The sequence below is a fragment of the Rhododendron vialii genome, chromosome 5a (genome assembly GCF_030253575.1).
Source record: "Rhododendron vialii isolate Sample 1 chromosome 5a, ASM3025357v1".
Taxonomy (NCBI): Eukaryota; Viridiplantae; Streptophyta; class Magnoliopsida; order Ericales; family Ericaceae; genus Rhododendron; species Rhododendron vialii.
The window spans coordinates 33,260,973-33,288,517 of NC_080561.1; the positions used below are offsets into that span (position 1 = coordinate 33,260,973).

The window sequence follows — 27,545 nt, forward strand, 5'->3', positions numbered from 1 at the left end:
GGCTCTGCCTAAATAAGGTTGGCCGTCCTTCTGCAGTCTCACAAGGTTCACTGTTTTGCTAAGCAAGGCCAAAGTGGTACTGATCAGATCCAAGGCAGTCATCAGCACACCTGACAAGAATCCTGTCTGTTATCTGTTTTGAGATATTGATTTGAAACAATTTTTTGTGGAGCTTTCTCACGATAGTTTTCATTTATGTGGAGCAATCTCTCCTGATGTTTTCTAATTTTTGTAAATTTGTATAGGCGCTGCAACGGACTCTAGAATTTGAAGAAGAGTTGGCTGATAAATTTGGTGCTGGCACTCGTAGTAAAGAGGCAGGGAATGACTTTGAAGACACTGGTGAAACTAACAATCAAGCTATTTCAGATATTCGGAAGAAGTATGAGAAAAAGCTTGCTGCACATCAAGGAAGTGAGAGCAAAGTACGCAATATCTAAGCTGTTGCCTTAGTGAAAATGTCCTGACAAAAATTTAGATGGCAATTTTGTTTCCTGCTTCGATACTTATCATGCCTTACAATTTTTTGCTGTTAGGAAAAAGATGGACAAAAAGATTTATTGGTACCAGGAGCTGGGGTATGTCCATATCTTCCGGGAAATTAATTATGCTGGAAAACATCTTCCTTTCTTGCACAAGGATAAACTGTGTCTGTAGTGATTATGCCTTTCTTTCCAGTTCTGCAAGTCTTATCAGCTGTGCACAGTCCAATTGTATATGTTGGAGCTTTAACTTGGTATCCGAGCTAGGTTTTCGGAGGCTTTTGGACAAGACTCTATGTCGTTGATGGTTGGTTCCCCCTTTGTTTGTCGTTAATAGTTGATTGTTGTCATATGTGTGGAATCGTTTATTTACCTCACCACGTGCGAGTCAGGGGTCGCACGTGCGGGGGAGTGTTGGAGCTTGTCCTACATTGGTTAAATAAAACCTCCAAACCTAGTATATGAGCCTGGCCTCTCCACTCATTGCCAATTGGTTTTGAGTTGGATGCTTTAACAGTATAGTTTACCATACTGTGAACTGTGAAGACAGTTTTATCTTGCCCAAGTCATAGTTAATGGTTCTTGAAGTGCTTTGTACTGTTTCAACATTATTGGTTTTATCTCCTTGAGAGAGATACCTCTTAAAGTAAAGGTGTGGTTATCTTTGCAAAATGTCATGCCTAGAGACAGTAATAATGTTTTGTGACATCTCTGATGTGCTTAATCGGACATGTCACTACAGTAACTTGCCTTCATTTTATACCTTTCTATGAGTCAGATTTAACTTTGGACATTAGTTTTCATCTTCTTTCAGGCTTTCAGCCAATAAAACTGGCTGCTGAGAATTATCTATCTGCATTGATGTGGCAGTTCAATTTTCGTGGAATTATTTCATCTTGCTTTGAACCTCACATGGTGGTGTACGTAGAACTAGAAGAGAAGACTCTTATGGAGAATCTGGAAAAACTTGTTCAGGTTTGAGTTTATCTTGCATTATGAAAGCACTTTATGTTTTTTCACGTGCCCATTTTTCCTTTACTAATGTACATATGTGCACATGGCAGGAAGAAACATGGGATATTGAGGAGGGAACACAGACTAATATTTTATCCAGTAGCATGCAGGTAACAACTTGAATTTTAATTTGGAAATTGCAGAAATCAGTCCCAAATGGGTGATCATAATTTTAGATGGAGCACATTATGCATATGTACCAACGTTTAGGCTTCTTTCGATTTTGCTTGTGGTATGTATATTTTGGGGACCTGACATCACTAATCTGAGATCAGGTGATGCTGGAAACATATTCCTTTCTTCATTCTCCTCTACTTGCAGTATGCCTTTTCTTTGTAGATTGAACAATAATTTTCTAGGTGAACTTTGTCTCACGAGACTGCATGTTCTCATTCTTTTATACTACAGGACTGCCATTATTGGGGTCAATGTATTTGGCTTAGTCATACTATGTATTATTACATTGTCAGTATATAGGCTTGATTAGATGACCTTATAGTTCGATAATTAAGTTGCTCTCCCCATACTTGGGTTTTCAGCATCATATTTCTCCTTCGATGACATGTCTATTGGTATTGATAGAATGCGATACCAGTCTTTGCTTTTACGTCTTTGTTTGTTTATCAGTCCATCTTTTCTCTTGTTGGTAGTAATCGAGCAAAGGTTTGTGCATTATAGTGTCAATTCAAGTCATATTAATAAACAATGGTAGTATCAGGCACTCTCTGCATGTCAGATGTAACTTAAATCATTGAAGGCTTGTAACTTTGATTTGGTGTTGCATGGATAAATAAGTTGGAGATTTGGTTGCTGACCTTATGTACTGTAAAGCAGCTACACAACTTTGGGCTTTGTTTGAGCATTCCCAATTGGGGTGCCGAAAGTCACTCATGGTTGGATTAAAAAGAGTTAAAAAGAGGTTAAAGGAGATGTGGTTGTTGGTTCCTTATGTTTCGACTTGCATAAGTTTGGGTGAGCAGGGTCGAAGGTCTGGAATAACCACTTGGCTGAGACACTTTTTGAGCCTCTTGTAGTTTGGGATTCGGAGTAGTTAATGCATCCAGTTAAGTATTTATGATTTCCTTGTAGCTTTCTAATATGTGGGGGTATGCAGCGGTGGTAAAGGTTTTATTTATGTTGCTGGTTGAAACGGTATACTCCCTAGCACTTCTCCCAAACTAGCCATCTCTGTGTTTCTTCAGTTCCAAAACAGAACCACTTTTAAAGCAGCGACCTATGCATGTCTGTTCATAACTAACTTTGGATTACGTTCGGATTGAAAACAAGAGAGGTATTAGATACCATATTTCCAGCAAGGGTGTTATGCGGCGTTCATACCATAACTTGGATGTGAATATTTAATGATAATAGATAGGTTCTCTGAAATTGTTTATAAATGTGCAAATAAAACCTTTCCCCTAGTGTAAATTTTCACGTCAGTTATCCAAAAATAGGTGCAGACTCCAATGCAGAACTCTTGCTGGTCAGATATTAATTAGGTAAACATCTCAAATGGACAGCACGTATAGCCCTTTGGTAACTTGAACCTTTGCTTGATATTGAAAGGCCAGGAATTAATTGGCCACACCTTAATATAACCAGACAATACTGTTACAACTTGTCCCACATTGGTTAATTTCAACCTCCAAAACTTGTATATGAGCTGCCTATCCACTCATTGCCAATTGGTTTTGAGTTGGATGCTCTAACCAATATAATTACAACTCTTATTGGACATTTGGACCAGAAATAACACGAAGTCAGTAGTTGAACGCATTCCTATTTGCCTGGTGATGGGAGAGATACCAATTGGTTGGTGCTCCTTCATTGGCGTGGATTTGTCGAACAGTTAAGATACTTCCTGCCTTAGATTCACTAGTTGGATTTACAATTAACAATCACTCCCACCTATAAAGATTTTGAAATAGACCATGAATACATATAGAATGTAGTCTAGGCTACACACGCAATGTAGGATGTGAAATTTGAGCCAAGGAAGTGACTCAACAAATGCGAAATTGCCTATTGTTGATTTTTTGTAGAATCATGGCTTACTCTCTTCAATTCAACAACAACAATAACATAACCCATCTAGTCCCCAATAATTTGGCTTATGGGCGGGGGAGGGTTGAAGACAGACCTAACCTTTGGCAATATATGCACAAAGGCTGCTCTTAGAATACCATTGAAACAGTGGCCCCTCTATACCTCCAAGAACCGAGGAGCTGAAGGGACATTTTGTTGCAGAACCGTGCCCCCAAATCAAAGCCGACAGGCGTCAGAGAGGGCAGACCTAGAGACCCAAATCAATTTATGTGCACATTACCATGCTTCCTTCAATTCAATTCGATAAAAATGATTAGAATTCAATCAATTACACAGTTTTCAATCGGAAATCATTATTGGGTACCTTCGTTGGCCTTGTGAAGAACTGATATTGCTGTCAACAGTTTTAGGAATCCTACCATAGTAAAAAATTTAAGCTGACAAAGTAAGGAATCCCTACAACTGGAAACCAGGTTTGTTGGTTTCTAAGAAAATAAGCCAGCAATTGTATATGAGATCTACGATGAAATAAATTCAACACATTGAACAAACCTTCAAAGAGATTCTAAGGCCTCCTAGCTTATTGGTGGACCGGATAATGGTTGGAGTTGTAATTAAGGGTGCACAAATTGATCCTTCAAACCCTCCCCTATTAACCCCTCATGGTGTGAAAAGTGTCTCATTCCCCCCGTTTTACATGTTTTTACCCTTGTTTCTTCTTTGAACTTGTTGATAGAGGTGTATGCATGGTATTTGTATGATTTTTCTCTTTATCAATACTTATCTAGCACAAAAAATTGACATCTAACTAGGAAGCAATGTTGAAATTTAAGTTAACGAGAGAGCTTGACATTATGGTACTGTATGCAAGCAAAAAATCAGTAGTTTAGGTTGTGAATGATCTCTAAATTACTTCGATAACAATCACAGACAGATCATAAGCTAGATGTTCTCCAAAATCCAAGCGTGACTCTTTATATGCTAGATATACATAGAAAAGATAGTTGGTTCTGCTACCTTCCCTGTTATACTCAAGTACTTAATATTAGACGGAAATAATACTTTGATAACATGGTAGCTTAGTTACCTGTAATACTATTAGGTGATCCAAAATATAGGCTTTCTTTCTTTGAAATTCGGGCTTCAATATTGCTGCACAGAGCTTCCTCTTTATTCTTGTTGCCAGGCTTATTGGTCTGATAAAGGAAAACTTTCCATTTGAAAAAAGTAGGAACAATGAGAAATTTTTGTCCCAAATAATTGAGAAATCACTTCTATGTGAGAGCAAAATTTGAAACGTGATATGGAAGAAAAACTGCAATCTATAAATGGAAGTCTGTCTGTTCAGTTTTAAGGTTTAATAGCTAAAAGTTCCTTTTATGCTTCACTATAGTAATAATACAAAAAATATTAGGAAAGTCAATATTTACTTGGGTATTTTAAATTTGGGTCATTAACTTCATCCCACCCTCCAACCAAAAAGTGTCAGACTGTTGACCCTGATTTGCAGTTGACATAAACACCACTGCAATCCTCGAATTGTCAAATTTGCATTCTGGAATCTCTGTCCCATTTCTTCTCTTCTTCAAGATAACATGTGTATCATTCTTAACTCTGTTTGTGTTGTCTGAGTTATATGTTCGTGCTTAGAGCCTTATCTTTCTTTCCTAGCAGGTCCCAAGCCCGGATAAAGGAGGGGGGTTGTGCGTTAGGTAGCTAACATCCAACACGTAAAAAACCCGTCAGATCTTTATAACATGAATCCAAATATGATTATGAGACATGCTAGGGCGTTCCCTTTAAGTGATGCGTTGTGCTTGCCTTCGGGTGCTTCAAAAAATGAGCAAGGGGCGCCACACCGCGCCGGGTGTGGTGATAAGCGAGCAAGGGTTCTTGCGCGTGCCTGGACGAGCACGGGTAAAGAAGTTAGCCCAGGATTATAGGATTCGTTTAGCAACTTGGAACATAGGGACATTAACGGGTAAGACTAGGGAGCTAGTTGACACCATGCTTTGGAGGGAGATTAGTATAGCTTGCCTTCGGGAGACTAAGTGGGTAGGAGAGAAAGCTAGGGAGATAAAGGACAGGTTATAAGCTTTACTATACGGGTAAGGATAGACATAGAAATGGGATAGGTATCGTAGTAGATAAACACCTGAAAGATTTCGTAGTTACAGTCACGAGGAAAGGAGATTGGATTATTTTAGTTAAGCTTGTGATCGGAGAGAGCATAGTTAATATTCTTAGTACTTATGCACCCCAAATAGGCTTGTATGATCTTACTAAAGAGCAATTCTTGGAGCAGATGGATGACGTGGTTCAAGGGATATCTTTTGGTGAGAAGCTATTTATAGGAGGCGATTTCAATGGTCATGTGGGAGTGCATAAGCAAGGGTATGAGAAGGTGCATGGTGACTTTGGATTTGGTGACCTTAACGAAGGTGGTAGGAGGATTTTAGATTTCGCAGTAGTTTTTGACCTTATAGTTGGGAATACTCTCTATAGGAAACAAGAGGAGCATTTAATTACCTTTAAGAGTGGAGCCAATAGAAGCCAAATCGATTATTTTCTTGCTAGAGGTGCAAACCGCTTACAAGGATTGTAAGGTTATTCCCGGAGAGTGTCTAGTGGCACAACATAGACTTTTGGTGTTAGATATTTGTCTCAAGGGGAATAATAGATGGAGAAAAGAAACTAGATGTCCACGGACTAAATGGTGGGGCCTAAGAGGGGAGAAACCAGAGGTATTTAAGGAAAGAATGTCTCAAGAAATACGGTGGGGAGTGGAAGGCGATAGTGACGACATGTGGAATACCATAGCTGACAGTATTAGAAGAATATCAAAAGAAGTTCTTGGGGAGTCAAAGGGAAAAGGTCCAATAAGGAGACATGGTGGTGGAATAACGAGGTTTAAATCATGGTAAAAGCCAAGAAGGAGTGCTTTAAAAAGTGGCAAAAGGGCCGGAATGAAAAAAAATTTCAGGGTTATAAGCAAGCTAGCAAGGAAGCTAAGAAAGCCGTTAGGGATGCTAAGTTGAAAGCCTATGAGAATTTCTACTCTAGACTCGATAGTAAAGATAGAGAAAGATTATTTATAAACTTGCTAAGCTGCAAGAAAGGAAAGTTAGAGACGTTCTCAAGTTAAGTGTATAAAAGGTATTAATTCGGTGGTGTTGGTGAAAGACGAGGCGATCAGGGATAGATGGAAGTCGTATTTCGAGAAGTTGTTAAACGAGAAACACGAAGGATTGCTTTGGTGGGGAGGAAGTGTATGTACCTGGTGAGAACATAGAATATGAGTTTTATCGGAGAATACATAAGTTCGAAGTGGTTAAAGCTTTGAAAAGGATGAAATCGAGTAATGCCTTAGGACCAGATGGTATCCCTATTGAAGTGTGAAAAAGTCTAGGTGACTTGGGGGTGACGTGGTTGACGAAGTTGTTCAACAAGATTATTATGACTAGGAAGATGCCCAACGAATGGAGAAGGAGCACCTTAGTACCTATCTATAAGAATAATGGGAATATTCAAAGCTGCAACAACTATAGAGGAATTAAATTGATGAGTCATACGATGAAGTTGTGGGAAAGAGTTATTGAGCATTGCTTGAGGATGGTGACTACGGTGTCAGAGAAATAGTTTGGGTTCATCCCTGGAAGATCAACCATGGAAGCTATCTACCTATTAAGGAGATTGGTAGAAAAATACAGAGTAAAGTAGATGGATCTCCATATGGTTTTCATAGACTTAGAAAAGGCTTATGATAGGGTGCCTAAAGACATCATATAGTGGGTTCTGGAAAGAAAAGGAGTGACCAAAGGGTATATCGAGGTGATTAGAGACATGTATGAAGGTGCCGTCACTACCATTAGTCACCTGTAGGGGAAACGAGTGAATTTCCAATCACCGTAGGATTGCATCAAAGGTCAGCCTTGAGCCCGTACCTCTTTGTCTTAGTTATAGATGAATTGACTAGACAATTTCAAGAGGATATCCTATGGTGTATGATGTTTGTAGATGACATTGTCCTCGTAGATGAAACCGTTAGAGGTGTTAATACGAAACTAGAAATTTGAAGGGAAGCATTAGAGTCAAAGGGTTTCGGATAAGTAGGAGTAAAACTGAGTATATGGTGTGCAAGTTTAGCGGTACGTAGTGCGCATGAAGAAAGAGTGATGATCCAAGACCAGGAGATACCAAAGAGTGATCATTTTTGCTATTTAGGCTCAATTATTAATAGAGATGGAGAGATTGCTGATGATGTGACCCATAGGATCTAAGTGGGGTGGCTCAAGTGGAGGAGCGCTACTGGTGTACTATGTGACAAGAGGGTACCCACAAAATTGAAGGGAAAATTCTATGGAATAGCCATAAGACCAAAGATACTTTACAGGACATAATGTTGGCCTATTAAGAAACAATAGGTGAGCAAGATGAGTGTAGTGGAAATGAGAATGTTGAGGTGGATGTGTGGTAAGACTAGACGAGACAGGATTAAAAATGAAATGGTTCGTGAGATAGTTGGTGTAGCACCTATAGAGGAGAAGTTGAGGGAAAATAGGCTAAGGTGGTTTGGGCATGTCTACTGTAGACTAGGAGATGCAGTAGTTAAGAGAGCAAATATGATAGCTTTGGGTAGCAATGCTTCGGGGAGGGGGAGACCTAAATTGACATTAGATGTTATTGTGCTCAAAGATATGAGTATAATGAGTTTGTGTGAACAAGTGGCCCTTGACAGAGCTTAATGGAGGAAAATGATTCATGTAGCCGATCCCAAGTGATTGGGACATAAAGCTCGGTTTGGTTTGTATCTCATTCTATGAATTAGCTTTGAAGCCTAGGGATATCATGTACACTTCAGCGGATGTAATGGAAACAATGTTACGAAACTAAGCTTTTGCAAGCTATCCCATTTTTTTCAATATCTGCCCAAAGTTTGATTGCTTTATATCACAAATTAATGTCCTATCCAACTTTTCCTTTTCAGTAGCATCTAAATACATTTTTTTACCAGCATTTTTGTTTTTAATCTCACAATTATCATTATACCTGCTTTCTTCTTTGTTTTGTGAAGGTATTTTTGATTATTAGGAGAAGCCTGAAGCGGTGCAGTGCATTGACAAAAAACCAGACATTGTTAAATTTGTTCAAGGTAAAACTTGTCGATTAAGTTCTCTGGTTGGTAGTCACTACTTAGCTTCGCTTTCTAAAAGGCTTAATGGCAGTGCAATGCTCACTTTTTGCTTTAATGTACCTCTGAAAGTTTTGAATAGAATCAGGCTATACAAATGGTAGTCACAATTCTTATATTTCCCACAAGCCAATTCTCATAGTTTGCTAGCTAGTTTGTCCTTATTTTAGTTGGATTTCTTCTTCTACTTGCAAATTCATGTGTACAAGATTGTCAGGAGTCTAGCAAGATTTGTTCGTCCTGTTTCTCCCTCCTTTTATCTGTGTTAATTTAGACCCAGGTTGACAGTTGGGCCATGCGATTGTATGTCCTTGGTACATATTGGTTATTGGGGCTAGTGGCTTAGAGTCTCTTATAGATTCTCCTTGTACCTGTGTTAATTTAGACCTAGTTTGACAGATGACCCGTGTGATGTTACGTCCTTGGTACTTATTGGCTATTGGTGTTGGCTGTCAGTCTATTATAGATCCTAATATAGTATAATTGTGTGATTTCTTGAAAATCTTTCAGGAGTATTGAAGGCCTAAAGATAAACAAAATGGCTCCTGTACGTTCTTTTAGTTTCTTGCATGCATTAAGAAATATGGCAAAAGAAAACAATGTAGGCAGAAGAATGGGAACATTGAGCATATTTTCTTTTGTAACAGAATACCGATCTTAAGACCAATTAAGAAATACACACTGTGGAACAAAAGTAACGAGGGTTCATGCTGCTGTTTAAGCATCAGGGTTCAAAACTTACCTTAGTAGCATGTCTGTGTGTAAAAATCATTCTATATCTATGTTGCACTAATATTCTGTACCTTATTTAACTATGTTCTCTGGATAGAAACTTTTTGCTACCCACTTCATACTAAACTACTCAAATATTCTAACTTATAGTGAAGGAAATAACTCCGTCAAAATGAAAGTTTGATCTTTGGTCGTGCAGCAACAACACGTTGGGAGGACTTCATTGACGAATTATATGTTTCTGATTTGATTGACCAGCTGACCCCTTTCCTATACATTCTCTTGATATATGTGTTTTCATTGCTAACATACCAAGGGACCTGTTTTGAAGTTATTCGATTTAAGAACATCCAAGAATTTGTAGATGACCTTGTCATCTGACTTAGATATCAGCACAGTCACGTTAATTCTTGAAATCTGAGATGCAGCAGGCATCAATTCAGTTAATGGAATCTTGCGCTGGCCTCATTCTAAACTTTGACTAAGGTAATTGTCCACTTGGTAATAAATGGTTTCATCCAATCAGAAAAGAGAGTCAGGATTCGAACCTATGTAGAAAAACTTCAACAGATTTACAGTCTGTTGCTTTTGACCACTCGGCCACTCTCCCCTTCCCGGGCCGAGGCCCCCCCTTAATATATCGCAAAATGTGTGTTGTTATGGGGATTGTATTCGTGGTTAAAGAAACTGTAGTTCAGACATCTACGGTATGTGGATTAAGAATGTGGAATATGTTGGCGGCTTGTACAGATTATGATTTTATGCTTGTTCCCCTTTTCAGGTGTTTCAAAGAGTTTTGAAAGCATATGCTACAAAGCTTTTCACAAGATTACCAAAAGGGGGCACTGGAATTGTTGCAGCCGCCACGGGTATGGATGGACAGATAAAGGTATTGATAGTTTTCTTTATTTTTTAATGAGCTCAACAGCTCAATCTTTTGAAAAGATAATGATACTTTAGTTGCTCTCAATCTGATTATTTCATGCAGACATCTGATAGGGATGAACGGTTGATCTGTTATATCATTAATACAGCAGAATATTGCCACAAAACGGTGAGTTGGTTTTTGGAAGTATAGCGTTTCTCAGTGGTTTGGTTCACGTCATTAGATTGCATGAGCTAACTGGGACTATATCCCAGCTGACGCTGGTTAAAATTATGGCCAATACAGATCATGCTTGTGATGAGGTCTAATATTGATGTTGTACTAAGAAGCATGGACACTTGAAAGAAGTTGAAGTGTCTGCATCTGACACTTGTTGGACACATGTCCGATACTCTTTTTTCCGTGTCCATAATCAAGAAACAAAAATTCTTAATTTGGATCCGACACTCTTTCTGCAACATGTCCGACGCTTGTCAGGTGTCTATGACTATGTAATGAATGAACTAAAACGTGATTGACACTTCCTCGAAACTTGGGAACATGTGATTATCAAAATATTAGAACTCGACATATCTTTCTTATACAAGTTGGAAAAACGTCATCACACGTTCTCAAAATTACGTGCTATGGAAACCAATATAGGCATAAAACATATAATTTCATAACAAAAGCACTGTCACAAGTAATAAGTCATAGCCGTGTTCATGCCCTATTTTGTAAGGATTTCTGGAATGCCGTGACCATGTGGATTCTTCGTAGATGTATCATCTGTATTTTTAAACTTGGAACGTAAACTTATGTGAATATATAGGCAGAACCATTAATCTGATATACTTAATTCATAGTATCCCTAACGTGTCCATTTTAGAAAAATAATGTATCTGAGTGTCGTCTCGTGTCTGTATCCTTGCTTTTAAGTTGTATCCTCCAGCTCTAAATCAGTAACTCTTTTTTTTTTTTTTGTGACAGTCTGGTGAATTGGCTGAAAATGTATCCAAAATAATTGACCCTCAACTAGTGGATGCGGTGGATATGTCTGAAGTGCAGGTGAGCACTTTAAATTGTCTTTCTTGGTAATTTACCATTTATTTAATGCGAACCATCTATATTTGCAGGATGAATTTTCAGCTGTCATCACGAAAGCATTGGTAACATTGGTGCATGGCCTGGAGACGAAATTTGATGCTGAAATGGCTGCAATGACACGTATTCCGTGGGCTACACTTGAAAGTGTTGGTGACCAATCAGCGTAAGATGCAACATTTTGGTTGCTTATAACTTTACTAGTGCCTGGCATCTTATCACGTTCTTGTGCTTTTTCTTGCAGGTATATCAACAGCATTAATACGATCCTTACCAGTAGTATTCCTGTCCTTGGACGTCTTCTTTCTCCTATCTACTTCCAGTTCTTCTTAGACAAGGTGATCATGTAATTAATAGTAACCCTAAATATACATTTTAGCTGTTTAAAGTCATAAATCCTACTAAGGGCTATGATGTCTGAAAATGTACATATGTTTGTATGTTTTTATTCTCTTTGATGGTCAATTTGACTTGCGGGTTCCCTTCAAGTCCTCCCTCATGCGCATCGTGCTCACTAGGAAGCAGTTGCCGCATGCAGGCTATCCTACCCAGTCATATCTATTTCGTTCCAACTTCTTGGGTAGAACTCTACACCCAAAACTAGCTCTTGAGGTAAGGGTGTCCCCTTGCTTATATGCAGAACAATAGTTTCACACCCTGGGTAGGACTTCCTATGAAGCATGTGTATGGGTACGAGTAAGAGTATGGGTACCAGTACGATACAGGTACATCGATGCAACAAAGCCTAGAAAAAGTAGGGTATGGGTATGGCTGGAGGATGGCTATAACGGAAGTTTCTTATAATTTAGTGTAATGCATGTAATGTAATAGTTCATATAATACAGAAAATAGTTGAATGACTTGGGTGGTTAAGAATCCATAGTGAAAACTATACTTTGACGTCAATCTAATGTGCAAACCAAAGTTTAGACATTACTAAAGAACCTATAGACAGAAGTTTTCTAGTACAAGGATGCTATGCATAGAACAAAAGTCTTGTGAAGTTAGCTTCTGGTAGATATAAAATAAAACACTATTTTGGGTGTTAAAGCATCCAACTCAAAACCAATGGGCAATAAGTGGAGAGAAGCTCATGTACTAGTTTTGTAGGTTATAATTTACCAATATGGGACAAGCTCAAACATTGGGAATGGTACGTCTTGGGTATGGGGGTGGGGGCCGGGGGGCACTTATGTGAATTTTGGTAAGTATTTTCATCTTGGGTATGGGGGTGGGGGTGGGGGGGTACTTATGGGAATTTTGGTAAGTATTTTCACATAATTGGTACTCATGTGGAAGTGCCATTGCATAGTACCAGGTTCCAGTATGTTACGGGTTCGCGGCATGGTTTAGAAGTACCCATGCTTAAAGGGACTTTGCTTCATACTATCATCTTTCTTTCAATATGTCATCTTTGTGCAACAATGATGCTCATAGTTCTTTGTTGGAGTTTCTTATCAATCAAGTAGAGTTTCACAGTCAAATCACTTTTGAGGTTACCCCTAGGCCAATTTGCTCATATCTGAATTTTTTTTGCAGCTTGCATCGTCTCTTGGTCCACGCTTCTACCTCAATATTTTCAAGTGCAAGCAAATATCAGAAACAGGAGCCCAACAAGTAATGAGGACCTTGACATTTTTTTGTTCCAATAAAATGTGTTTGCCTTCTGTGAAGAATCACTAGTGTTTGGAGCCATACCTTTTTTTTTGGCATCGTAGCCATACTTGAAAGGCATATGTTTGCATAAATACCAAGGTAGAAGGATGTTACGAGAGGCACACCCTTGAAGTTGAAATTCCATGCAGTTCTAACCTTCTTCTGATGAGCTTTCAAAAAATAAATAAATTTGCCGTTCAAAACAAAACCTTCTTCTGATGATGCCCAAGCCTGGCCCTTATGAAACCGAAGGAACATTCTAATGACGGACAGCTTGCATCCGTGCTTAAGCTTGTTCCCTGGAGTGTTATCCTTTCTTAGAAAGAGAAATTTCAGTGATTCAGGAAAAATGGCCAGCACTCTTCAGAATATATGTATCTGCTGTCGAGGCCCCATCGAATGAAAATATGTGCCTCACACCAACATTTGCTAGATTATGAAGTGGTTAAAAGTTAATTCCTAACTCATTTGAAATTTGTGCGTTGAGATTACAGAGACTGCAGTCATGTATTGAGATTTGCTAGAATTCATATGTGAAGTACTTCTATGCCATTTTGCCTTTGATTTACTGTTTGACAATTTATTGGGAAGAGTAACAGTATTCTTCAGAAATACTTTGTAAACTTATGGATGAATCTTGGTTTCCTCGAACTTTTAATGCTATAAGCGGGGAAACTTTAACTATATGCATTGTGAAATGCTGCTTCCCTTCCCATTGATGCTTTTCATTCTGATGGAATTTGATTTTCCCAAATATTGTTGTGAAGGAAGGCGTTATCCTGTTTTTTTCACATAGATGTTTTACACTTTAAAATTATTTGTACCTTGTTTGGTAGTTGCCTAGTAGGGAACTATATAATATGCATGTTTCAGTCTAAAGATATTTTGTCCCACACCTGTAATCCATTATGTGCTTAACAGTAGTAAGTTCTGCCCGGAAACAACTGCTGTAAATTAACATGGTTGATTTAAATTAAATTGCATGATGCTTTTGCAGATGTTGTTGGACACTCAGGCTATAAAGACCATTCTTCTGGATATTCCCCCCCTTGGAAGACAGGCGAGTTCATCCTCGTGAACAATATGAACTCTTTAGTATGATCAAAGTGATATCCTGGTTTTCTTTGGGCCCTTCCCTGGGTTTATTACTATAATCTATAGATTTTTGATATGAAGCGCATGCTTTTCTGGCTGTATCTGGATCATCGCTGTTAATTGAGCCGCAATTTTGAATGGCATTTCAGACTAGATTCCAGTTCTAATGCGACCTTTTTGGAACTGGTTGGGTGATCGATAAGGTCTTAATTTTAATGGGTGCAAATGTGCAAGCAGAAACATTTCCATTTGTTTTCATTGGTAATAACTGAAACAAAACACTAGGAATCACAGAACCTCAATCAAATCACGCTGAACATAGGGGAACAGACCCAAAGATATCTTTCTAGTGCATCTGTTGCTTCCTCTCATGAGGCTCCTATCCATCGATATTTCAATTTTCCAGAAGCCTTGATGTAGACGGACCAATGATTGATCTCATTGTTAGCTATCCTTAAATGTGCTTCGTTGAGACAGGAAAACGAAACACATCTTGGGGACTTGAGTGGTTGAAATCTAAGTCTTCGACTTGTGCAGGTGCATGACTTGTTGTGCCCACACTGGTAATGGATATTCCCTAGGTCTTAGGACTAAGTGACGTTGCAAGTATTTGTGCGGCTAATCACTAATACTTTTAACTAGACCTTGATGAACTTAGGATTGTCTACTTGTATTACTAAAAAACTTGTATTAAATACTTTTGTTTTTAACTTTTTAAAGTCGCTGAAAAATATTACTTGAGATGCTTTTGACACTCCTGTGTCTTTTTGTGTGTGTGTGTGTGTGGCAATTTTACATTTCCCAGATTTCTAATCCATTTGAATACCCGCTTCTGTTTTCAATCCGCCGAGCGAAAAATAGAAAACTTCAACCAAAGTATGATACATCTAGGTGATTTTCAGTTTTAGTATTAAAACTGAAGCTAAGTGGCACAGTTCAAGTTTACAACAAAGATGAGATAGTTGACTATGAGGAGGAAATAAGTCTTGGATTTTTTATTTATTATTTTTTTTGTGCTTTAGAGACATATGAACTTCGAATTTAGTAGAATAACCGAAGGAGGGATCAGAGACTGATTCAGAATAGCAGTGATCTGTGTGTGGGTGCGCGTTTTATGTGTTTTACCTTGAGCGATTATTTTTTTATACTTTTCTCATAGTTTGTGCAATTATTTGAGTGTCCACTGAGGAGTTTACTGTCCCTTTACACACATTTTATACTAGAAGTTTGTATCTCTGAAGACAAACTAGTTGTCCAGATTTTCAGGTTATGCTTATCGTTGCACCTCGTTTATGACATATTGTTTAATTTCTCTGGACAGACATCAGGAGCTTCTAACTACTCAAAATTTGTTAGCCGTGAGATGAGTAAAGCTGAAGCTCTCTTGAAGGTAAGTGGTTAGTTTTGTTTAGGGTTGTTGCTTCTGGAAAGTTACAATTTACATGTTCGTTGACTTCAATATACAGGTTATACTATCCCCTATTGACTCTGTGGCTGATACGTATCGTGCACTGCTTCCTGAGGGAACACCTTCAGAGTTCCAGCGGATTCTGGAGCTTAAGGTTGTATCAAAATTATTATCTTGTTACTTCGTTTTTTTGCTACCACCTGACTTGGCTTCCAAGTACTTCATATGCTCGTATAAATATCCTGAAATCAGATCAATGCTGTTAATATATCCAGTTGATTTTCCTTAGATTCTTTTGTGGTGACAGTATTACTTGATAACAATGCCAATGCATATTTGTTTGCGCATTATTTGCAATTCTGTATGCATTATCTGCTCAAGCTGGACATGGGATCCATACAGGACTTTGTCCCGGCTTTAATTGGGCCTCCTTTTGGTGGACGATGGGATTGGTCTCTCAGATTAGTCAGTTTTCATTGGTAAGGATACAGAAAAGACATTTGATGAAATCGTACTCATTACTATTATCATCGAATAAGCTATCTTATACGGATCCTCCATTTTAGGTGAAGCACCCATGTTGACTCGACACGACACGGGGGTGGGTGCAGGGATATGTACCAAACACGGAATTTCAAAGACATTTATTGTTCATTTCCGTTGCTTGGGAAGTTGTGGCATGAATTAAGTGCCATGATTTAGTAATTTTTGGGCTGTAGTCAAGTAAGGGAAATCCAATAAGGCTCATGAGTTGACAACAAATTTCATTATCAGGTGTATTTGTACTCATCAACATTTGATCCATATCTACATATCCTCCGTTTCTGGGTTTGAGATGGCTAACCGTTAGATGTACACTGGCACCCAATGTCCTCGGCCGATTTCATGTAACATAGCAAATAAGATGGCTAAAAGCCTAAATGATATCTAACAATAAGGTTCTTTACTGATTATTGTTGAAAATGCTTCCCACTTTGATTTTGATTTCACTTGTTTGAACTAATGCAATCTAATGTGTAGGTGTCTTTGCCATTGGATGTCCTTGTGCATTTTTTCTGATGGGTTATTTCACCTCAAACTTCTTCTACTTGATTAGATTTGGTTCCTTGGATGACAAACCGAGATTGTTTACTCCCATTTTCATCATGGTTTCATTTCGACCTTACTTAGCAAAATTTTGTCCTAAGACTCCTCACTATTGGGGATAGCTATGTAGAAAATGTTTCACTCGTCCTACTCTTTTTAGGGGCATAACTTGAGTCTAGAATTCATTCTCTCCTTTACTATCTTAAACAATTTCATCCTATTGGTTGTTGCTACTAAAAAGCACAAACACATCTAGAGGCCTCGCGTACACTTGTCTGACGTGTGACGAACCCAACCCGACACTTTCTAGATACGCTTCAGACAGGATTACGCACATGTCAATTATTTTGTTGCACACGTTCTACTGGGACATGCTGGGAACGCATTAGGGATACGTTGGGGAACCATTAGGGTGGTCATAATGCTTTTTTTATAAGGCGTGCGAAGTCAAAACTGTCATGGATGCTTCCTTATGAACATCTATTCAGTGATGGTTGAGTTGTATCTTTCCTTGCGGATTGCCCATGCTTAATGGTCTTTTTGACTAGAAATTCTGAAGCACATAATTTTTCCGTATGAGATTACTCGCTTCTCAAATTACTTGAAATGTTGCATCTCTTATAAGTAAAAATTTTGGTAGTGGCGTTTTTTTTCCTCCCTTCGAGTAATGAGTCCACAGCCTGGTTGCTTTGGCATAAGGTTACCGACATGTTCATATTGTTTGATACAAATAAAGACATACATTAACGGGTGCCTCTTCTCAATCCCAGTGCATGTCATCATCCTGAGTAAGGCAGTCTTTTGATGACATTCTGATTTCACTTGTTTGATGTAGTCGTATAACTCATGCTTTCGTGCTTTGTTTGATATGAAAATGGGTTGTGCAGGGCCTGAAAAGAGCTGACCAGCAAAGTATTCTAGACGATTTTGACAAACGTGGACCAGAGATTAGTCAACCACCCCCGGCCCCGCCAGTTCTCCTGGCTGTCCCCACCGCCCCTCCAGCCCCAACCATTGTAAATCCATCTTCAGCTGGTGTTATTGCCTCAAGAGAAGACGTGCTAACCAGAGCAGCTGCTCTTGGAAGAGGTGCTGCTACAACCGGGTTCAAGAGGTTCCTTGCCCTTACTGAAGCTGCAAAAGACCGCAAGGATGGGCCTTTCAGGAAACTCTTCAATCCATGAGTGAGGATTTGTTTTCAACCCAACTCGCTTGTTTGAGCTCCTCTTTCTTGTTTGTACATTTTTGCCCCCTCAGTGCTGATATTAATTACTGCTTTGATTGCATAGCATGTATAGGAGTGTATATCTAAAGATCATTCAGGCTTTAGCAGTTCCTGCAGGCTTCTTATGCTTGCCCTATTGGTCGCAATAGACTTTACAAGCTGGATTTGTGAATTTGGTGATAGAATTGAGTAGTTACGAACCTTGGGTGATGTTCATAGGAAACTTGACATCGGCACCCACCGCATGTGAGGGGCTCAAGATCCAACCGGTGCTTTGAGTTCAGTACGACTATATATTCCGAAAAACAGTTTTTGTCTTCTGCTGATTAATCAATAAAATTGTCTCATTGACACTTATTTACTGGTCGTCAGTAACAGGATTATTGTTGACTGTTGAGTTAGTTTTTACTGGTCGTTGGACTAATCTGTTGGGTGCACATATCAGACTTGATTATTCATAGGGGAAATGGCAGAGCAACAGTACAAAGTAAAAAACAAGGACTAATTGGATAATCATCGTATTTGGTCCTACCACGCAAGTATTCATTCCCGTTGCTTTGAACGGTTATGGCCAAATAAGATTATTGAGTTAATCACTGATTATGGTGGTTATAAGGTCTCGTCCTCTGAAATACGATTTCCATGGGAGGAGGTACACTAATGCTACATTGCTACTCACGTGGTAAGTTTAATGTTCCCAAGACTCTTTTAGCCTGTACCCCGTGAGTCATGGTTTCTTGTTCCAGGTAGTCCTGACCCTTTTCTCTAGAGGTCCCGTTTAGATTCATGCCAACCGTGCTTCGTGCTGTGCCGGCCCATTTACTTAATTGTGTCGTGCTGTGCCGTGCCGTTTTTCAATCGTGCCGTGTTTTGCCGTTTTAATCGTGTCGTGCTATGTCACTTTTTAGTTGTCAGGAGTTTTTTTTGGTCAATGTTAGGTAACAAAATAATATGTTTATCAGCACAAAAAGTGTAATGTTATACGTATTATAGATCGGTACATTAAAAATTACGAGTATTTGTTGTATCGTGTCCGTCTAGAACCGTGCCGTGCCAGGCCCACTTCCATGTCGTGCCCGTCTAAAACCGTGACCGTGCATACCATGCCCGTTTGACACCTCTACTTTTCTCTCTTTTCCGTTTGTCTCAGATTGCTCTCTCACCCATGCCTGTGTATCAGCTTTAAATGTCGAGGAGACAACATGAATCATATAGTTCCTTTAGAGATGGAGTGTGGGCAAACCAATAAGCCCAAAATAAAATTGAGAATGGTTAGATTGCACATAATACGCAAATGTACATACGAATTCCATATGATGCTTTGAAAGATCATGGAAAATAAATGGATCCGGCTTCTCTCCAGTTGACTGCAGAAAAGCGCGTACAGTCCATTTGGACCGTTCATATTGACAACTAATGGTTTAGATCTGTTGAATCTTTTACCAGTAAAAATAATGTTACCGGTATAGATATCGAAACAAATTTGGACCATTGAAAAAAAGCTAACCGATGGTTGCGATCACCTGGACTGCACCTCAGTCCAAACCTAGACTGCAGACAAACCATATCCAATATAAATTTGGCTGCCAAAAAATGCTGGGAAATGAAACCTTCGGTAACTCGAGAGAGAGAGACTTGGAGATTCAACCATCCAAGCGCTGTAATACGATCAAAGAAAAAGAAAAGCGTCAGGATGGAAGACTTCCCTTCATACTGACCATGATGAAGAAGATGACGACGACGACGACGTTTGCGAAGCATTCGTATGATTCACCATAGGCAGCAGCGGCATACCGCGAAGGTTGTCATCTCTCTGTTCTTGCTTGTAAGGCTCGATTGACCTTGTATCGTTCTCCCAAAGCCGCCCATGCCGTCCAAAGCAATAATGAGCGAAACCGTTTTCCCTACCAAGATTTCCATTGGAGCAACTTGGTTCCATACTTCCGGATGTGGAGACGCTCAACGGTGAAGAAGGCATTGGGAAATTTGGAACAAAAGAGCCGCTCAGAAGGGAATTTTTCAACTTCAATTGGTACGCCGATGGAGGAGATTCGATTTTCTTGCCACTTTTGGAATCCCCGAGCAAAGCGGACAGGACGGTTTCATTTTCCAAGTCGAGATGTGTTCTTTGAAAAAAAGGCGAATGATCCTGAGATTGTGCTTCAGCCTTTGCGCCATTTGCGTTTCTGACGAAAGCAAGGGTTGGTCGAGTGCTGGAGGCAGTTGGAGATATAGTCCAACCACCACCCAGATTCAAATTTCCGGCAGCAGGAACTTCATGGGTGTGTTTTCCATCGTACGTTATACTGATGGATTTCCAGTTGTGACTCGCTCTTTCCACTTGCTTCCTCACGGGGCATCCGGTACTGGTGCATCTGTAGTAGCTCCTATACGAATGAACAATCTTCGTTTAAAAGCATAGACACCAATTCTCAAAATAACTGCGTAACTCCACCATCCTTATTAAACAAGATTGATCCATGCAAGGGAAAAAATACATGTCCTAAACGGAAAAATCGCTAATCGTACAAATAGTATCATGGGCTTGGAAAGAAAAACGTCGCGTCTCTAGAATCATCAACGTTCAAGATTTTGTTGAAGGACCCCAACCTGTAATTTCAAACCTTGTCCACAACGTTAAGGGCGAGTAACATAGGACTCGGGGGAGATGTTGGCTCCAGGGGACAACAGGATCAGCAATGCGCATCAAAGCGATGCCATTTATGGGGGCCTGGTGTCCCTTGTCCACTATCGTGCCCATACCCCACGTATTCTATATCCCATCCTTTTATCTCCAGGCAAACAAACGAGCCCTTAGGAGACAACCAAGACACGCGGTATTTTGATAACAACAATTACCTGGGGTTAACATTTCCTTTGACAAATTTTTTACCATACTTCCGCCAACAGTACCCATCATCAAGTGCATCCAATCCACTGTCTATCAAGAAAACCACTCTTGGTTTGTGAGCAGGGATTTCTGTCTTCCTGAAATGACCATATTTAAGATTAGAAGATGCATGTTATTCGCGCAAGCAGGCACACTTTTTGATAATTCAGTTGTCCGGGCTAGCTTACGCAAGCATACGGCTGTTGACAGGAGGGCATGTACCTTCTTTTTGACTCAGGTTCATCATCAGCAGCAGCAGCAGCATCTCCAAGGGAAAGCTCCGGAGTCCCATTTGATTCAAATATGGCACAGCTCAATTTTGCTTCAGAGTTTGACCAAGGATCAGAATTTGCAGTTAGGACAGATGTTGAAGTCTCTAAACCACCAACCTCCCAGTCCGAACCTGCCCCACCTTCCGCACCGGATCCATCTGAGGCTTCTGACATCTGGTTGTGCAAGAATGAAGTTCTGAGAATTTCTTGTCCGCTACGCTGCTGCCTTGGGTGACAATGGATGCCGTCATACATTATTTCGGTTATCTGACCATCAGGAGAACATTGTAACTTTCTTTTCACCTTGCAATTTGGATGAGTGCATTTGTAGTAGCTCCTTGGGTACTGGCTGGTTTTAACATTCTTCTGCCCATACTTTCTCCAATTGTATCCATCTTCACAAGTCCTTGCAACTCCCCTGGATGGATATGTCATGCTTTTGTTGACTCTTGTATTAGCCGATGCTTTTGTAGCGCAACTGCTTGCGCCTGCTTTTGGAGAATCTATCGGAATTTCAGACGTTATTGGTGTCTGCATTTGGAGAATGAATGCGACAGTTAAGCCTTGTGCATCAACTGAAGATGAACAAACCATTTCGAAATCAAACACATCACTTGTCGCATACTCACATCCTAGTACAGTACAAGGTAAACGTAATTCAGATTACATTGTACAAAAAGAAATAATGTATGTGTGATTGGAAATTTGTAAATACTCTTGATGAAGTTTTTTAGGTCCTTTCAACTTATATCACATCGTTGTTAGGCGAAGGAATTGAGCAACTACAAAAGGAAACTCGACCGTTACCTGTGAGACGGTTGGGGGCATGATGGGAGAGTCAAGCAATGTAGTAGGACTAATCCCGGATGGTGTAGTGATTCGGTATGGTGAACGAATAGCAGCCGGAGAAGACAGAGGAGGAGGAGCAGGATTACTTCTAGACGTGTTGATTGTTCCGGAGCCTTTGAATCTGCGCGTTTTAGCCCTTCGCTCTGCAATGCTGCTGCTGCTGCCGCCTCCTCCTTCACCCTTACCGTGAACCGCCACCAAAGATTCCCATTCTTCGGAAGCCTTCTCCTCATTCATCAAAGGTTTTGATGTCAAACAATTTTCGCAGCCGAAAGTGCCAGAGCTTTGGAGCATGAAACCAAAGCTCTCAAGTCATCACAAGGCCCCTCCTCATGAATCATCATCATCTTCTCCCCAAATCAGGGAGAAAAACATGATCACACTTTTACATGATCACACTTTTACATGATCGATCTTTCAAGTATCGAAATTTAGGCTTCGATTGGAGAAGGTTTACGCTATGTTCGAAATATGTGGAACGAAATGGAAATGAAGGGAAAATAAGTTATTTTCTCCCTTCCCCTTGTTTGGGATCAAAAGAAAGAGAGGAAAAAGGTGTAACATATGTTGAAGACATGTTGAACTTTCTCTCTGGTTTTTTCTCTTAATTGTATAGTCTTCTCTTTCCTTTCCACAAATTCCAAACGCAGCGATAATGTTTCAGCTCCAACTTTAAATTCCAAACGCAGCGATAATGTTGCAGCTCCAACTTTAAATTCCAAACGCAGAGATAATGTAATCAGTTGGAGCTGAAAAAATAAAGTTCAACCTCAACAATGCTAAATCATTAGGACTGCACATAATTTAACAATGGAGAGAGAGAGAGAGAGAGAGAGAGAGAGAGAGAGAGAGGGAGAGAGAGAGAGAGAGAGAGAGAGAGAATGTGAGGAGGAGAGAGAAAGTGGGCACCAAAAAAGGCCGAGTTTAGTTAGCGAAAGATTTGCATCTCTGCTGGTTTGGCTGGAAATCTTGAGTGGAGGTTTAGGTACACAATCTATGCCAGACTGCGTGCATTTTTTGCATGGTAGGGTCGGATGGAAATTAACAATGAGAAGGAAAGAAAAACTAAAAAACTTTCTCGTCCTTTGTTGGGTTCGAGTGGAAAGAGGAGAGAAAATAACAAATAGAATACTGAGCACGGTAAATTCTCTTCGACACTTTTCTTTTTGATTACTTCCTTTTCCTTGGGTTCCAAATAGACAACCATCACATGTTCCACTTGCCACCTAAATTTTGGGGTTTATTTGCAAGAATCAATCACCCATTTAAATAGTGAGAAAGGATTGGAAAAGAAAATCAATGAGTATATTTCTACTTTTTTGGGATAACTATAATAGATGAGAAAGAGTGAGAAATTAAAAAAAGAAGAAGAAGAGATGACCAAAGCTTTGAGTTCCCCTATGGTAGCACTCTTGTAGTGTTCTTTGCCATGTCAGGATTCTAGCTGTACTGTTACATCTCTCTCTTTCCAAAAAACCAGAGAGACGAGTCTTTATTGGGTGTTTTTGGTTTGTCACTTAATCTCATCACTTTTGGTAAGATTTTGTAGGAAACAAAAACTCTTTTTTTTCTCTCCCTTTCTCCCAATCCAAAAGGCGTGCAAGTCTGAATTTATAAATTTGCCTCCTAATTACACACACTCCCACTCCATCTTTTAAGATAAGATTAATTCATGTGTTATTGTTTAGTACTTCCTCCGTCCTTAAATAAGTGTCCGGTGCGCAAATCTAGGCCTTACAAAAGATGCATATTTTTCGTTAGAAAATCTAATTTTTTTTCACAATCTAATAGAATTCATTGCTATCTATTCATTTGTGAATTTTTTTTTGATTTTTTTAACGAAACAAATGCAATTTTTTAAAGGCCTAAGTTTACGCGTCGGACACTTATTTAGGGACGGAGGGAATAGTATCTCTTAATATAGTCGCCACAAGCTTCGCCATGCCACCTCATCGTTCCCGTAGCTGCTTTCATGCTCGAGCCACAAACGATCTCTCATTTTTAGTCTCCCTTCCTCTCTTTGTTCTATCATCTCCCCTAATTTGATCTTATCGTACCAAAAAAGCTCTCCAATCTATCCTTCTTAATTTGTTTCCGGACTGCTTTCCCATTAAGTTCTTTGTTATGCCTTGATTAAACCCTAGCTTTGACCACATCTTACAGCTTGGCAGATATGTTTGGTATGAAAGGAAATTTTTTACTTGGTATGACGTGCGCACGCGCGTGAGTGAGAGAGAGAGAGAGAGAGAGAGAGAGAGAGAGAGAGAGAGAGAGAGAGAGAATTATGGTTTGGAGATTTGTGATTTGGGTTGGGTCATCTTTCATACTAGTTGTTGATTTGTGTGGTAAAGGAACTTTTCGATTTGCCTTTGGTATTTTAGGGGCTATGGTGTTGGCGGGGGAAGCATGGTTGCTTATGTGACCATGAGAGTATTGGTGGTAATGGTCAATAGGGTTTGTGACAATGATAGAACAAGCTAGCTGTGTGATGAAGTGCGATAGTCAATAGTGGGTTGTGATTAGTATAACTGCGCGCCTTGAGCGCCTCCCGATGACGAGAACGATTTGTATACTAAGTATATAAGGTTGAATGACTCTAAAGATCTCCAAGGTGTTCTCCATCCGAAGCGAGTCCACGTAAACTACATTACCAAGCCTATTGCTAATACATAAGAGCACTAACATATGCAATCTAGGGGCAACCTCAGGGACCGTTGTAGTAGCCGCGGGAACATCTATGGTGCCATGTGAGGCCGACAATAGCTATTGTAGTCGTCCTGAAGGGTATCCTCACCAGTAAGAGAATATGCGGCCCGTGTAGAAGCAAGAGGTGGAAGAACAACAGAGGGGATGTTGTGCCCCAAGCTCTAATGATTCACGCGACTGCGAAGGTGCCAAGCCTAGCCGGATGTGTCTTTTACGAGAAAGCGCATCTTTTACGAGAAAGCGCCGACGGTCCAATTCACAGCTCGCCAGAATACCTAGGGCGACAATCGTACTCTGACAGGAGTTAGCCAAACAAAGGCTGCCTTGTAGCCAACCAAATAGAGGTCTCATGTCCAAGTGCAACGCTGCTCTTGTACCCACCACTTGTAGTGCGTGACAAAATTAATATGTGCGAATTTAATCCATAGTAAACATTGTTTGATCGAGACATGCTTTGGTAAATCAAAAATTTAGATTTATAAGTTTTGATAGGTTTTGACACAACATGTCGATCCATTCAGATTTGATCCAAAGTCAATAGGATTTGAATCTGATCCCTATTCTATAGGAGGATCTGAAATAACTCCAATTAGATCCGAGAAAAATGATATACGATCCGAATTCGATATTTTAACCTGTTGAAATGTAGCATATAATCATATCCTTTTGCTGTATGACTTATTATGGAACTCCCCCTATGAAATTGATCAACTTTGCTGTATTTGGCACAAATATGAGCCAAATTTGTTTTTCTCAAATGTTCAAACAATGATTTTGCCTAAGTTCACTGAAAAAACACGAACATAACACGAAGGTAAGTTTTGTTTGGTTGAGTTTCGAATCAGATTCTAATCAGATCGGCTTAGGTATATCCAAATCCAAACCTATTAAAATAAGATCTATCAGATTGGGATACAACTATTCAGGACCGTATTCGGATCGGATCGGATCTAGTCCATTGATAGCCCCAATACGGATGGGTGACATTATTGCCAAATCAAACCTCGGAATTGAACTGAAAATAGTACAAGCATGGGGTAAATTGTGACACGGATTAAATTCTAGAGCCCACAGTAGAGGCTGCAGGATTTTTTAGCAGGGTGTTCAAGAATTTAGAGTGTTGTTATAAGCAAAGGTTTTCGTAAAAATATTCATTCGTAATTCCATTACCTAAACAACCAAAAACTCGATAGTTCCCTTTGACTAATGGGTGTTCAAATAGAGATGAATTAAGTAGGGGTGAGTATGGGCCGAATTGGATCGATTTTATAGTGAATCAAGAACCAAACTAATACCTATGGATTGTGAATTTAGAGAACTAAACCAATCCATAGAATGCATAGAACCAAACCAATCCAAACCATAAAAATACAGCTCGGTTCCGATTTTGAACCACGGTTCACATGAAACTGAGATATCTATCTTCATAAACTATTTAAATTAAGTACTGAGAGACATATTAAATCAATCATTATTTGTATGAAAACCAATTCTTTTCCTATGTTAAGGAATAGTAAAAAAAAAAAAGAACTATCAAGAGATAAAATAGTGGCAAAGGCCATCCACAGTGGTATAATCAAAAAACGATAACCAAAAGTTGACACATCAGCTTTTGATTATTCACTTAAGAGGTTGCTAAGCTTAACAATGTTGAGCTTTACAATGGTCACTTATAGTTCATAATCAAAATAAGGGTCCACTACAATTTTACTCTCTCTCCCCCTCTGTTTCATGTCATTCACTTCCCTCCATTTATATTTTTTTTAACAAAAATATATTGATTCCCTCTCTTAATTTTGGAAAAAAATCGGTAACTTTTTTCCCTCCTATTATGAATTTATTTGGGGAAAAAAATAGAAATGAGAAAGAATAGTGAAATACTTTAATCCGGCGATGATGAATCGAATTGTAGATGATCGAGAGATATGAGCTTCACTTTTTGAGGAAAAAAAGAGAAATAGTTTGTGAGTGAAGTGAAGAAGACATAAAGTAGGCGAAGAAGAGAAGAAAAAAATACCAATTGAAACACGCGTGGAGTCCACAAATTTTGATTATTGAAAAATGTTGCTAATTTTGGTTATCCAAAAACCAAAATTTGATTATTTCTAAGGATGTTGCTAAGTTTGATTATACCATTAGGCCATCCACAATGACATAATCAAAAAAGGATAACCAAAAGTTGACATATCAGCTTTTGATTATTTACTTAAGAGGTTGCTAAGCTTAACAATATTGAGCTTCACAATGGTCACTTCTCCATAACCAAAATAAGGGTCCACTACAATTTCACTCTCTCCCTCCCTCTGTTTTTTGTCATTCACTTCCCTCCATTTACAATTTTTTTTTGGCAAAAATATATCGATTTTCTCTCTTAATTTTTGGAAAAAATCGGTGACTTTCTTCCCTCCTATTATAAATTTTTTTGGGGGAAAAAAAATAGAAACAGAAAAGAAAAGTGAAATACCTTAATCCTGTGATGATATGTTGAATTGTAAATGATCGAAAGATATGAGCTTCACTTTTTGAGGGAAAGAAAGAAAAATAGTTTGTAGGTAAAGTGAAGAAGATATAGAGTATGCGAAGAAGAGAAAAAAAAATACCAATTGAAACACGCGTGTATACAAATTTTGGAACTAGTTAACTTATGTGACTTGGAGTCCACAAATTTTGATTATTGAAAAAAGTTGCTAGTTTTGATTATCCAAAGCCCAAAATTTGATTATTTCTAAGGATGTTGCTAAGTTTAATTATACCATTGTGAGCCACCTTTTGCACCAACATTGTTAATTTTAAAGACAATTGGCTTTTGATTATATCACTGTGGATGGCCTTATGAGCCACCTTTTGCATCAACATTGTTAACTTTAAAAATAATTAATTTTTAATTATACCACTGTGGATAGCCTAACAAAGAGCGTCTATGA

General features: G+C 39.1%; 2 protein-coding genes and 1 non-coding gene across 5 annotated transcripts in view; 1 reads left to right on the forward strand and 2 right to left on the reverse strand.

Annotated features, from left to right (window-relative positions):
• LOC131327250 (vacuolar protein sorting-associated protein 53 A) overlaps positions 1-18,261 on the forward strand; it is a 32,448-nt gene extending 14,187 nt beyond the window's left edge. For both annotated transcript variants that reach the window (XM_058360306.1, XM_058360307.1), the window contains 15 exons: positions 246-425; positions 537-578; positions 1,353-1,457; positions 1,547-1,606; positions 8,617-8,694; positions 10,247-10,354; positions 10,454-10,519; positions 11,321-11,398; positions 11,467-11,600; positions 11,679-11,772; positions 12,974-13,051; positions 14,088-14,150; positions 15,507-15,575; positions 15,652-15,747; positions 17,567-18,261. In XM_058360306.1, coding sequence (XP_058216289.1) covers positions 246-425; positions 537-578; positions 1,353-1,457; positions 1,547-1,606; positions 8,617-8,694; positions 10,247-10,354; positions 10,454-10,519; positions 11,321-11,398; positions 11,467-11,600; positions 11,679-11,772; positions 12,974-13,051; positions 14,088-14,150; positions 15,507-15,575; positions 15,652-15,747; positions 17,567-17,863 — 1,548 coding nt within the window. In that variant the 3' untranslated portion in view covers positions 17,864-18,261. The remainder of the gene's footprint in view (positions 1-245; positions 426-536; positions 579-1,352; positions 1,458-1,546; positions 1,607-8,616; positions 8,695-10,246; positions 10,355-10,453; positions 10,520-11,320; positions 11,399-11,466; positions 11,601-11,678; positions 11,773-12,973; positions 13,052-14,087; positions 14,151-15,506; positions 15,576-15,651; positions 15,748-17,566) is intronic.
• Positions 3,731-3,838, reverse strand: LOC131328112 (small nucleolar RNA snoR100). Its single transcript, XR_009200394.1, has one exon. It is a non-coding gene; the product is annotated as a small nucleolar RNA snoR100 (small nucleolar RNA).
• Positions 18,262-19,106: 845 nt separating the features above from the next.
• On the reverse strand, positions 19,107-22,631 carry LOC131327251 (WRKY transcription factor SUSIBA2-like). 2 transcript variants are annotated; one of them, XM_058360309.1, is made up of 4 exons: positions 21,874-22,012; positions 21,017-21,698; positions 20,764-20,892; positions 19,107-20,291 (listed from the first exon to the last, which is right to left on the reverse strand). In XM_058360309.1, exons 2-4 carry the CDS (start codon positions 21,658-21,660, stop codon positions 19,613-19,615), a joined length of 1,452 nt encoding a protein of 483 aa, XP_058216292.1. In that variant the 5' UTR covers positions 21,661-21,698; positions 21,874-22,012; the 3' UTR covers positions 19,107-19,612. The 2 variants fall into 2 exon arrangements, with proteins under 2 accessions (XP_058216292.1, XP_058216291.1); XM_058360308.1 differs by having other exon boundaries at positions 19,118-20,291; positions 21,017-21,597; positions 21,874-22,631.
• Between the last annotated feature and the right edge of the window lie 4,914 nt (positions 22,632-27,545).

What these genes read in the sequence shown, in the direction of transcription:
- LOC131327251 (XM_058360308.1), bottom strand. Translation starts at nt 22,209, where the DNA reads ATGCTCCAAAGCTCTGGCACTTTCGGCTGCGAAAATTGTTTGACATCA. An exon ending in TGCCCCCAACCGTCTCACAG is followed by an intron (nt 21,598 to 21,873) that starts GTAACGGTCGAG and finishes CTCCAAATGCAG; the next exon opens with ACACCAATAACGTCTGAAAT. An exon ending in GAACCTGAGTCAAAAAGAAG is followed by an intron (nt 20,893 to 21,016) that starts GTACATGCCCTC and finishes TGGTCATTTCAG; the next exon opens with GAAGACAGAAATCCCTGCTC.